The 13,902-nt window shown below is 47.1% G+C and overlaps 1 protein-coding gene across 3 annotated transcripts in view; it reads right to left on the bottom strand.

Annotated features, from left to right (window-relative positions):
- Positions 1-13,902, bottom strand: part of LOC131260906 (tyrosine-protein phosphatase non-receptor type 11) — a 35,272-nt gene that overhangs the window by 10,903 nt on the left and 10,467 nt on the right. For all 3 annotated transcript variants that reach the window (XM_058262756.1, XM_058262757.1, XM_058262758.1), the window contains exon 5: positions 942-1,104. In XM_058262756.1, coding sequence (XP_058118739.1) covers positions 942-1,104 — 163 coding nt within the window. The remainder of the gene's footprint in view (positions 1-941; positions 1,105-13,902) is intronic.

The raw sequence follows: 13,902 nt of genomic DNA, 5'->3' as shown, positions 1-13,902 counted from the left end.
ATCAAGCGTACGCTTCAGTGGCAATTTATATAACTGAATCAACAAATCGATTTCGTCCTTCACCACCCTGGCCTGGGCAGCATCAGACCGTACCGAGGAAATCCTTGCCGTGACGCAGCAGTGTGACGCATTTTCACTACTTTATTGAGCTGGTGCTTTTTATTTTTTTTTTTACTCTACCGATCAATGGTAGGAAAAATGGAAAATAAATCCCCAACCGGAGACCGTCTGTGCGGAGTTGATCCGCTTCAAAATCCGACCTTTCAAAGATTGTTGTGTACGACAACAAAAACTAAAATAGTAAACTTCAAACAACAAAATATAGACACACAAACACCTTACACAAAAAAAAAAAATAAAACAACGACGCCGTCCCTTGCTCGCGCTGTTGGCCGGTTGAAACCGCTACAAACACGGCATTCAGACCTTCACTGTCATGCCATGTTGGGCAGCTGGGAAGAAGGGCTGTGTACTCATCCGCCGTCTGGGGCTCAACGTTCTTCCCCCTTCCGCTCCGTGTCTCTCCGTTTTGGCATGCTATGCGTTACTTGTCGCCGGACCGTGCGCCTAGTGGCAAGCCAAGGTCACCCGGCCGTCGCGACCGTGTTGGAAGGAAGAGCATTAACATACGGCTGCTGCTGCTGCTGGCTGATGTTGGTGGTTCCGCGACGAATTCTCACACCTTCCCGCGACCGTTCGTCGTTTATCGGGCTTCGAACTTTAGGCTACACTTCCTCGGCACGCCGTTTACGATTTCTTCCTGCTCCTTTACACACTAACTACGCTTCCCCACTAACGACGTTTCTTTTAATTCTCTTAATTAATCGCAGGAATGTACCAATTGGGTTCCGGCGCAAATGCATTTACATTTCGAAGGTTTGGGTTGTGAGAGCACAAGGGACGGGGGGAGTGTCTTACACCGAAGCGGGAGGGATACTTACATGCCACCGGATCATCACGTGCGTCACCTTATCGTCCGCCCGGACCGAGAGCACGAAATCGCTGAGCTTGCTTTGAGATTCACGCACTAGAAACGAACCATTCTTGCCTCGTTCCAGGATAAGCTTTTCCGCCTCCTTAGCGGACAGGTTGCCGTGGAACCATCTGAAATCACACCGAGAACAGAGGTGGAGAAAAGTTAATGAACCGGTTTTGTTTTTTGTTTGCATTGCGAATGCGGCAGGAAGAAATAAGCGCCGGAAACACACGTTTAAACGGTACCACTTTCTGTTTTTAGATGTTTCGATTGATCCTTTTTTTCTTTTTGTAACGAAATTATTTCTTTCCCTGGAGGTTATTGTTGCGCAAAAACTTGTGTAAGCACCCAACGGAAACCGTTGCTATTTGCAGCCGAAAAAGCCACACTTACGTAGCGGTGGAGGAGGTGGAGAACACGCTAATCGATATATCCGTAAACAAATGCGTCCCACGTAGCAACCCCGGCGGACGGGGCGAGTCGCAATATGAAAACAAACGGAGAACTACTAACGAGCCAGCTGCTCACGAACGGTGGAGGAAGTTCAAGTTCAAGTTCTCCGGCTTGCGGTGCTGGGGCTGGGGGTAAACTTCTGTGTTTTCTTGATTTTTCGCGGCACCAAAACCCGAACACAACGTGACGCGTCAACCGTGGTTGGGTCGTCTGTGAAGGCGCTCCGTAGTGGACCGATGCTGGCCAAACACTGCCGAGCAAGACCGTTCTCACCGGACTAAAATTCCCGAGCGAGAACGGCGACATAGTGGTGGGAGACTGCTACACTGCCTTTCCTGCTTCGTACCGTCGGCCACCCACCTGTCTGTTGGGGGCCCATGAACGCCAGCGGATTTCGAAGTGTATGTACCGCGCAGAAACCGATGGAGGTTGTACTCATTAGTTGAATAAAAATAAATCCCAACATCCTTGGAAAGTTATAATATTCCATCGCCTGTAGTGCCAGATCGATAGTGTAAGGCTACTAAATTTGCTCCACCGTTTCCTATGTTTCCGTATTCTATGCAAGTATTCCTTTTGATATTTTTTTAGTTTCATTATAAACACACTATACAATTGTTTAAATGTATAAAAGCTATTAACAAAACTATACACGAGAAGCTTTTACTCTTAAAATAACCGATACTATGGAGCTTTCATCCCTTTAAACAGAACCGGTTGGAGCTTTCAACCGGTTCGCTGCTTATGACGTCAACAAAGCAGTGTTGCACGTTTTAGAGCACTTTTAGGCCAATTTTAAGAACCTAATTTGCAATTTAGAGTAATTTAAAATAATTTTTGAATCTATAGAATGCAACAAAGCTACTTTACTTCTGATGAAAAAAAGAGATAACATATGCACCGTACAGTATATAATTGTTTGGACAAAGACAAGGTCCAACATCCTCCATTAAGGCTTAACCCAGATGAGCGAAAGGTGCCCGTGGTTGTAGATATGCCCGGCCACAAAGCTTGTAATGTGCAATTTCCCCTAATAGCCGGAAGTGGTGGCTAGACGGTTTTTGAAATAGGAAGTCGGTATTACTCTTTAGACGCGTTGGAAAGCGTTTGGCATAACATTGCGTCATCCGTGTGATGCAGAATGCTTCCGGCGAAAAACCCACTACAAGCGGGAGGACATAGGTGGCAGACGTTCACTCCTGATAGGGTAACTTCCTTTCTGTTCGACATCGCCATTTTCCAAGTATTGACATCCAGTAGAGTGCCGTAAGTGACTAATGGAGTTAAACTTGCCTTTAACATTTTCTGCACCGGCAGCGGTGGGCAGAACGAAAAACGATTCATAAAAGTTGCAAGGAGTTTTTTTTCTCTTGCTTTTACCAAGAACCTCAATGTCGTCAAGCGAATAATGAAGTTCGATCACGAGGTGTCCAACGGCACGTCACAAACGTGTCCAAAAAGGGTATCCTTTTTTGGGAGATGAGTATGTGACGAAAGCGTATCACGGTAGTGACATTTCGTCGGCGTGGATTATTCACGTCAAAACCGGCGAAAATAATGATGCGGTAAATATCCATACGACAACCGACCAAAACACAAGAACACGTGCTGAGCGGAGAAATGTAAAAGCGCGCGATGGGAAGAAAGCAAAATCAACCAAACCGAACGCTGCCTGGTCCAACTGTCTACCGGTGGCGCTGATGAATATTTATCTTCCCTAATTTGACACACTTTCAACCACCCCCCCCTTTAAACTCGTTGGAGTAACCAGCATTTTCCGGCGGGCGTACCATATTACCCTTTAACATTGGGAACACATGCACGCGGTGATCAACGCCCCGGGTGTTTGATGCGCCCTTAGTGGAGAGTTGACAGACAGCCCCAACCCTTCCTTCATCTGTCGGATAAAACTCACCCCACCAGTGGTTTACATTTTTCTTTTTGTACTTTCGAGACAGAACATCCACGACAAGTTTGGGACAAGGCATTGGGTGAGTGGAGAAAAAAATGACAACATCTAGCAAACAAGACCGCTTGCACCCTAAAGGGTGCTCGGCTGATCGGGTCTGAGGGAAAGAGATATCATCCTCAAGGGTTGATCGGTGGGGCTTGCGTAATTTACCGGTTTGTGTGTTTCTTCCTATACGAGACAACACCACGGCGCATTAGTGGGCGACAAGGCAGGGAGGTAGGAAGGCAGCTGTAGCAAGGCAACAGCCACCACCACCACCACCGCCATATGTGTTGCGATCATCACACTGGATGATACGAGCCTCGGCGGTGTGCAAGTACTTATGTTATGCATTGCTCAATCAATCAACCTGCCCTGTCGTGTTGATGTGTTACCTATATGTTTCTTTTTTTAATGATTTCTCTCTAGTAACACGTGCCATCTCTTCAGTTTTCCCACCTGTCAACTCAAAATAAGCAGTTTTAGATGAAGCAAAGCACGTTGGTCTTTTGGTACAGCTATTGTGTTTTCCCGGTTCCGGCATTTTCCCCGTTTGTTAGCAAATTGCGCAAATCGAATTTCCTGCGATGAAAGTAAATTGGCCTGTGCGCGATTGTTTTGTCTGACGTCCTTAAAGGGAGGCAGGGAACAACAAATCGGATGATCTCGTTGAGGTGCTCTCACAGCAGACTGTTAGTTTTGACGAGTTTATGTTACAAATGAACACAACACATGCTTCCTTTTTGGGATGGATCAATCTCGTTCCTTCCGATATCAGGGCAGTTAAAAACAACGCAATTATTTACCCGAATGGATGGGGCCATGTCTGGCACGTATCTGTTTGCCATTCTGTTTACACTTTTAATCATGCCTGTGTAGCGAAGAAGAAGCTCACTACCCTCGCCCAGATCGTGAGATCATTCGAACGGAAAGCTTCGCCTTTTCTTATCCATCTCCAGCGCGGTCCGTTTATCGAAAGTCACCTTCACATTTCCAAACGGTGTTTCCCTCACTTACAACTGTATGGTTTCCGACAAGAGGTTAAATTGAAGAAACCCGCAAAAGGGTGTGATGGCACAACCGGAGTATGTATGTTATTGTACTGGATGGTGCATCGGATGAGGGTTTATAGCGGAACGATGAGTCAACATATGGAAATTATCTACGTTCCTGGTTTTTTAACACACAACTAAAAGGCAACGTGACATCACGTTATGCTAATGACATAGAGTAGCTGTTTAAGTAAAACAATCAATTTGAAGAAAGATAAATAATTGAACAAAACACAACCCTACGACAAGGAGCAGACTTTACAGAATGCAGTTTTTGAAAACTTTACCAGGCACGTTGCGATGTCCTTTGCATGGGAATAAATGTGTGTATACAGTAGAATTTTAAATTGACTTAATTTTATGTAAAAAGCAGATTCGTTCAATGTTGATTTTAGATTTTGTTTTTTAATTGCACAAACAGTCCACCGCACAAGTAATCATACATTCAAATCGAGAAAATATTTCTCCACCAAACAAACTACCCAAACACACAAGCGGTGCCCAACTGAATATTCATTATTTGGCCAGCCGGGTCCTTCGCTGAGCCGGCGTGCGATCCCTAAAGCACACTTCTCGGCTCGAGAGCAGTTGAACGAAAGACGAGGTTTGTGGAGTCCCCGTAGAACCCAGAACCTTTTTTGTGGAGTAGTTAAATTTCGGTGGTTCTCTTGTTGCTCTGAGATGGGAAGGACAAAATTCAGAATCAGTCGAGTCGAGTGCACGGCAAATAATTATTGTTCAACTCAAAAGACAATAATACATTTGCCCCGTTGGTGATCCAGTTGTAGTGCCATTTTGATAGAAGACGCCCATAGTTTTTTTGTTTTTGTTTATCACCGACGGATATTCTTGGTCAACCATTGTCGCGCACGAGAACCGGTTCTACCAATTTACACACCAACACCATTAATCGGACTCGTTTCTACCTTTGTTTTGCCCGTTTTGCGACATCTTTCCCGTCGCGGTCGATCGTCGATCGTGAGATCGGGTGGAGTATTCGCTAAACATTTGCTCAGCAGTAGTCGGACGGCTGATGATCCTAATAACGTCCCCTGCGAGCGCCATAATCCTCGTGGAATGTCTTGGCTGAGGCGATGGCGGGAGACTGGAACACGCTGCATAAATATTGTTCCACGAATACTTCTCGACTGTGTGTGATAAACTTGTTCCATTCCTCCCTGCCTGCAGCAAGGCGTTCCGGGTAGGGATTATTAGCGATTCGATTCGATTGATTGTTTGAGAACTTCGTTTGCACCTTGGACTACATTTTCTGAGTGTATTTTGCAGAAGATTACGACGAATCGAACCGACCCCTCGTATGCCATTTGCTTCTCGAAAATATTTCTTATCACTCCCTTGCTTCTGCGGAAACCTATTTTGAACCCTCCAATCTACGGTTTTTCTGAAGCGCAATTACACTGCATCACTCCCACCCCGGGAGGAATTCATCTTCCAGGTTTGATGTTTTTAAAACGAACATTGTTCCCAGGACAATCGCTAAGCCCTTGACACTGGTGGCATTTAATCAAGCGCCCGGGTGAGTAGTTTATGTAAAGTGGGAAGTTGAAAATATCTGCATCATCATAGACCGCCCGCGTCCGGATGTTTCGAGAACTTATTCACGAAGGGAAGAAAATTCCTACATTACGAAGCACCACACACAGACCCCATCCCGCCCGCTGCGCATGTCCCTGTATTTCCTCCGGAATGAGGGATTCAAAAGATGATGGGCACCGTGTCAGGCGTCACAATTGCATCACGTTTATGGAAATACGAATGATAAACCGCCATCCCAACGACTCCCGGGTGGCTTTGCAAGCCGGACTCGACCGACAGGCGCCTCCAGGGATAAAGACTGCTCGCGTGATATTTTGAACTCACTCTCGTGGCCTATCATTTACCAGTAGAAATCGTCTATTCAGACGTCCAGTAGCAGCTCATCGCTTGCTGAAGGTCACCGCAAACTGTACAAGTGCTATGACTCCGAGAAAACTTTGCAATGGGTTTGCCCCAGCCTGAACCTCCGGTAGGATCATTAGACTTGAATAAGGTATTTTACTATTTCATCTTCGTTCTCTTCAAATATATGCCGATAGAAAAAAAAATACACCCTTATGTATGTACCTAAAACAATCATAGAAAAAAGTGCCAATAAAGTTTTCGAGACATAAACAAGGCTCATTAAACGTGCTGTAAATGAGTTGTAGTTAATGGTGCCGTTTCGGTTAGCAGTTCCGTTACGCTTCCTTGCACCAAAACGACGATAATGAGCTCGAGTACTGGGCAGTCAAGTTTAATGTGTTTCAAAAGTGCATCTTAAAAGATTCGACAGCACGATAGTCTCCTACAAAGCGGCAAGATCAGAAGTCGAGACACACTGACATTGAAGCAGGGAAGTGTTTCGGGAAATAAAAACGGTCCTGTTTACAATGAACTACATCAATTCCCTTGTGAGGGGGGTTAAGAAGTCGTAACTTTAAAACAACATTTCTACGTGATCGGCATGCAATTACTCGAACGAACTTTACACAAACCCCGTCAGATGGTTAGCAATTTCGCGTAGACCTTGCAAAAAAACACAAAATTATTCATTTAGACACCAGAAGAATGTTGGGCTACAACCAATGTTACCATGCCAAAGAAGGCCAGAATCTCTGCCGTAGAAACTGAAAGTAACACTTGCGAGTGGGTGTACGCCAAGATGACATAAAGTGCTGTTGCCTTCCCGTGATCCGGTCTGGTTCCAGTTCAATTCGAAACCATCGCCAAAAAGGCAAAATAACCGGGGTGTCTTTCGCCGGCACCAAAGCGTCCCGATTAAGCCGCGGATCGTTAAACGGGCTCAAAGACATCCTCATAAGAAAGGCATGTAGACACCAACCAAACAGGCACACAACGTACCTCGGCGGTAGTTCCACCCACTCAGCTTTTACGCAGTTAATGCTTACAGTACACGGGCAGCTCGGAACAACGTGTCTCCTCTCGTATTGCGCCAGTACAAAAGCTCCATCCACCCCCCACCGACCGGTTAACAACGGGGTCGAGGATATGATTCAACGGCCACAAGAAGAGGAAGATGTAAATAAGACCATCAAAACAAATTGGTGACCTGGACATTTGCGCCGATGCGTAACAAACAACGCCCCACCAACTGCCTTGTTGTTGTTGTCGTCGTTGGTCAACCCACTCCCTCCGCACACACACACACCGGTGTGTCCTGATCCCCTCAAACCCCATTTCAGCGTCACGGCCGACAATTGATAGGGGCATTGATGGGAGGGGGGCAAAGTGTGACCAAAATCCTTGCAGATACTTGTTTTCTTGGGAGACTGCCTGACCACTATTAGACCAAAGTGATCCGCAAATGGGTTAATTGTTTCCCACTACGAACGCACGTGCGCGAGGGGTTGCTCAAGATTTCCACCGACTTAAAGGAGATCGAATGAGAATGGGGTAAGGCGGTAAAATCTGTTGAGTTGCCTTTTTTTCTGCTCTCCTCTCCCCCCGCGGGGAAGCTTGATCAATCAATCAACAACCGAACGACGACGAGCGGTGAGGGGTTAAGTGCCGCATGCGGGAAGGTATACTAACGGATAGAACAGCAGCGTACTCCGCAGTTCCGCAAACGCGGTGCTGATAATGATTTGCGCAACTGGCACCGCCAGCAGGCTCGACGTGTCTAGGGTGACTCCGGCGACAGGTGACGGAGGCTGGGCCGTTTCTACGGCGGTGTTGGTGGTGATGGAGGGTTCGTCGCCAGCTTCCTCCGATGTCGGTGTCGTGAGGGCGGAATCATGCTGCTGTTGCTCCTCCTGTAGACGCAGCTGGTGCTGCTCCTGACGCTGCTGAAGCTGGGCCTGCAGCTCATCCTCCTGGTCGATCTCCTCCAGGATGCCACTGTCGGCCGACGAGATGCTGGAGAACCGACGCCTCAGACATTTGCGACCCGTGCGTGAAAATTTACTCGCACCCTTCTGGGCCGAGGGCAGACGATGGACGTGATCACGCTGCAGGAGGTCGTCCTGCTGCTGCTGCTGATGCTGCTGGCGGATCACTTCCGTTGGGGTGGACGAGCGACGCTTCAGGTAGTCGACCGTACCGATCGTGTTGGTCAGTTTGAGCACGTACTTTTTCAACATGTTTGCTTCTTCCACAGTTAGTATCCACTTATACAAGAAAAAAAAACCAGCTTTCGTTGGTTTACTTAACTAGCTCTCGTCAAACACCCTTGTGTCTAAGTTAACTGGAATCTTTCTTTTTATATCTCTCTTGCTTCGTCCCACCGAAAGGATGCGTTCTATTTCTTGATCACTGACTGGACTGAGCACTTCGCCACATCGACTTGCTGCTTCGTTTCCACCTTGGGAAGTAGAAACTCGACGATGTGCTCGAAGAAAAATCCTCCACTCATTTTAACAGACACAAACTGAACACGGCTCCCGGTAGAATATCTGCAAGGATAACGTTCTCTGCACCTGGCTTTACTGGCACCGGTAAATAATAGTATCTTGTTTGGTTTAACTCGAGCCGATCGACAGATAATTCAATTGTTTTTTTTTTTTGTTACGCAACGTTTATGTTTCAGCACAAGAATGACACAGAGTTGTGGTTAAATCCAACCGATTACTTCCTCACAACAAAATTTCCAGGATGTTTCCAGACTTTCGTTGACTTGCGGCACACACCACACACTGGTCGCGCTGGCTTTTAGCTTTCGTATTGTTCTCCACGGTTGGTTTGAGTGGAAATTTACCAATATTTCTTTTTGTTACCGCTTCGAGTTGACTGCGAACTGTCGCCTCGACTACGAGATGCTGCTGGTTACCGAACCTGATCCGCACTAAGCCGATCGCTGTCGATCGCATGTCATTTAATATTTATACGAGCGAGGCGCTTTCAGCGGGATCGCGGGACGGCTCGGATGCGCGTGTATTAGTGTGGTTCCCCCGGCGGCGTACATGCTGGCAGTAGCGGATCTGATGTCGCGACGGTGGCGACAGCGGCCACAGTTCGCGTTAATGACGATCGGGACACACGTATCACGTTCCACAGCACAACGACAACGACGTCGACGACGATGGTGATGATGATGATGATGACGATCACTAGGTGATCGAGCCCGCGTCGTCAGGTGTACCATACCGTGCCGTGTATGTCCCCTACTGGCGGGACCAGCTGGCCGCGCTACAACTACTCGCGTATACTGCTACGATCGCGCAAAACGGATCACCCCTCACACACCAACCAGTCAAGGAGAGTCGTCGCCGTTTGACGTTGGCGGTCCAAATGGACGGATGCCGGTTTGAAGCACGATGATGATGGCGCGCAAAGAATGGAAGACACAAAATGGAACACCCGCCAAACAACCCCGGCAGGAACTACTTCCTCCGGTTAGGATTATTACGCACTTTCCTTGTGATTTGCGTTGGCGGAAGTTACCCGCGTTCCGAGTGGTTGCGCAAGTGTGGGTGTTCGCTGGATCAATTCGGACACGAATTTCGGACGCCAAAGTCATCGGCACCTTCTTCTTCGTCTTTTTGTTCATCCCGGCAGATACTCCTTCTAACGAATAAGTACACATGCTGTGCATGATGTTGATGGAATCAATTAGAGCTTCCCAGGAGGTGACCGGTGGTGGATGCATGGCGCTGGTGCATAACCCCTCTCCTCCCGGGAACTTGCAAAGTGGCGAATGGAGCCCATGGGCACCCCAAAGGACACCCCAGTTGTCGTAGCGAACCTCGGAGAGCACGAAACGATCCGATTCAGTGAGGTACAGTTGTTTGCCGTGTGGTAAAAGTAACCTTCAACGGGGGAACGCTTTATCCGATTTAATGTTTCCCTACTGTCGCCAAGGGGCACGTCAACTTTTTCTTCTCTACTGATAATTCACACCCTAGCTAAAGGTGATGGCGATCGACCATCGGCTGGTGGGAAGTTTGGTGTGTGGGTAAGTGTCCTCGGGTGTGTCCTCAGTATGTTTGTAATGTATAAAATCGAGCAAAGGGTAAACGTGAACGACTTGGCAAACATGTAACATCTTTGTCCACGAAACAACAGTGATAGAAAAGTAAGTATGTTGTAAAAAGGATCAAATAGTGGAATAAACAATGTTAGAGGTGAAAGAATATTTGCAACTAAAAAGTGAATATAAGAAAATCCTTTTCGTACTGAAACAGCGAATCCAATTTCTGTGCAATAATTGAATAAAAACGTATGTCTGGCATGGGAAAACAATCTTGTACGTCCGGCAAAATCGGGCTAATGCGACGAAAAACGCATTATTATGTCTTCAAATCATCATGAATACCTCTTCACCAACAAACAGAAAACGGGCTCTTGAACGAAAGAACGTAAATATTGCTTCCCACGCTTTACATTCCGATTATCCTTTATATTGTCAGCATAAATGGGGGGAAGCCCTTGAACTTGATAAACACAACCCCCATTTTGATGGTAGCTTATGCGGCACTAAAAAAAAACAAAAATAGTCTACAATGTCACCATTTCGCGTAGAATTATTATCCGAAGCATAACCATAACCACACCCCCCACCCAAATTGCTGTGCGTTTTCCATCTCGTCCATATAAAATTGAACAATCATTTTCGCCGATAAAACCGACCAAACCATCATCACGTGACATGCCCAGGCGGTGGTGCCGCAAATCGCACCCCGGGCCAAATAATCTTTGCTGCCAACCAATTTTAACACATTTTCTTTTTTTATATTTGTCACCCAATTTGGCCCGATTTTAAGCGCGCCGCATGGCATTTTTCGTTTGATAAATAATTTGTCATTTTAGCACCGTATTGTGTGTGTGTGTGTGTGTGTGTTTTTTTTTGTAACTTTTTGTCCTTACCCTGGCGAACAAAACACTCATGCGGTTGGAATCCGACCAACATCTGTAAGCACCTTGCCAATCTATTCCGGCGGGTGAACGCTAATGAAAGTGTTTGTCAATTTAATACCAATATAAGCCATGTCCGTGTGTTTGGGACAAGTAAGAAGGGGGGAAATGTTTAATTTTCTTATATTCCCCGCGCACGATCAAAGATAAACGGGAGTTGGTCGGAGTTCTTTGTCGTCTGCCATTGACCGTGCCCCATCTGGGACCTCCGCGGGTTGCAGATGCAGATAAGTGCAATCTAGTGCCAAATTGTGAATGGAGGCGCAATGCGGCGTGTCTCCAAGAATATCTCCCTTCACAAGTGGCAACTACCATCATCGACCGTGGTGACAATAATTGATGCTGAAATATGCATGAGATATTTGGAGAGCGATGTTTAATAATCGCTGGTAGGAATATTTTCGACCCGAGCTTTTGGTCATTTGTTTGTGGACATCAAACGAAAAGGGTAGATGCGTAGTTGATCTATAAACACATCCGCATCATACGGGTTCCTCCAGGCCACAAGCGTCCTGCTATATTTCCCGATGAGCTCGTGGTAGATGTAGTGGTAGATGTCATCTGTAAGTTATGTACCTCTTTGCCCAGCCAGAGACTGAGCTCGCTGAAAGCCAGCTGTGCGCATTCACGTGGCACCAAAACGTGTGCTTGGAGCGAAATCGGACCGTACGCCACTAACATCGTGAACACTCGGCCACTCTAATCGATGCATCCGATTCTAAGTCCTCGAGACTAAGAGAATCATTAATAGAAAATTAGTTACTCCCTGATAAAAACTTGCTCTAAGAATAAGCTATCGAAAGTGTACTCCCAACACCCATTACGGCCATCGCTGATGGTTGTTTGCTTTCCGAATTGCATTCCCGTGTCATTTACGGTGGTTGGAGTTACCTTTTACGCTGCACCTCTCCATTGCAAGTCATCTCCCGGTCGTTGGCGGCACCGCTTCAATGTTCGAAACTAATTTCAACCGGTACGCGCGATTTGGCAAAGTTTCCGCCGACGAGAAAAAGCGCGAGCTTGGCAACGTGTCGCACATTTGTCGACACATGTGCTCCCCCCAACCGCTAACAAATCAACGGCCCCGCGCGTTCTTTCTCCGTTGACATCTACCGAACGAATGCGTACCGGGCCGGACGTAAAACAAACGCGTCCACCACCATTTGTCATGTCCCTCATTGAGTGGGGAATCAATCAAAATCAATCATAATGCCCCTCAGATGTTGGAGACAGCAGCGGCCGCCGATCCGGACACAAACAAAAAAAAGCCGTACCACCGCGTCGCGTACAGAATGCCACGAAGCCAATCCATCCGCGTCCAGATACCCGAGACACGGTGAACCACCCTTTGTGCAAGTCTGTCCGACTTTATTTCTTGCACGTTCCAGACGGCTCTAACCGAAATAATGATAAAACAAAAAAAATCCATCTGATCTGTTTTTATTTTGAATTTAAAAATAGCATTCCCGGTTCTGTTCGCTGCCAAAACAACGGACACACCACACCTCCACGCCCCAAAAGCTGCGCCATTTGTCGGGCGACTTCCTTCCGAAAGCGACACAACGGTGCGCAAAGCAAAGCTTCAGAACAGGGAAAACCGGTTGAAATGGACCCGAAATGGCGCATTGGATCCTGGTTTCCCTGAAGAGTGGGAACGGGTTGCGTAACGCCAACGCGCACACGCTCCGGGAGGTGTTACAAATTATTATTGAATTTGGAACTGTGGCGTCCAGGAATTCACAAAACGGCGCAATTTGTGGCGTTACCACCATCAATCTCGTAGGTACTTCGGAAAGTGACGAATAGCTGCGCGGACGTACGTAACCACCCGTAGATCACTGCACTTTTTTTGACGTCTTCACTAACAAGCTTGTTCGTAATGATCGCTGCAAACGCGGAAAGGTCACATTGAGACAATGCGTTACACGAAATGATTCCTAACATGTTTGTCTCTGTTTAGTGAATTTTTATTATTCTGAGCAGTGAACGAACTTACCAACCAATTGTTCAGTTCGTGATGACTTCCATCGGTGGTCGTCACGCCGGGCGGATGTCTTTGCAGTGGAACGGAAGTTCCGCGTTGTCTGGTAGCGATTATCACGTACGCCCGTTCTTGGGGCAGAGTCGTGGGGATTTTCCTGAGAGGCGTTGAAGGTTAAACCAACCAGGACGTGCTCTGCGTGGGGCATTTACAGATAGCGGTAAAATGGGGTCCAAAGCCCTAGGACACATCCTTACCAACTACTAGGCGATCGCGGCGATCCTCGGGTCCACACAAAGACTGCACACACCGCTTGGAGGCAGCAGATTGTGCAAACATTTTTCAGCGACCAATATATACCGCCCTATTCAAGGATTCTATTTCGCGACATTCGCGTACCTATCACGTATTCTTAACAGAACCCGATCGTGTACGCTTGTTGACATGCGGCGCACGGCGTTACCGGGGAGTTGACTTGTGACGAATGACCCTCTCACGCGTGCACTGACGCACGATATTGCGAATGCGTCGTCCGGTGGGCACAACCGCACGTTAAACACTACAGGAACTCCGTGGACCG

The sequence above is a fragment of the Anopheles coustani genome, chromosome 3, assembly GCF_943734705.1.
Source record: "Anopheles coustani chromosome 3, idAnoCousDA_361_x.2, whole genome shotgun sequence".
NCBI lineage: Eukaryota > Metazoa > Arthropoda > Insecta > Diptera > Culicidae > Anopheles > Anopheles coustani.
Note: the sequence above shows the minus strand (reverse complement) of the source record. Positions and strands in the feature narration are given on the sequence as shown.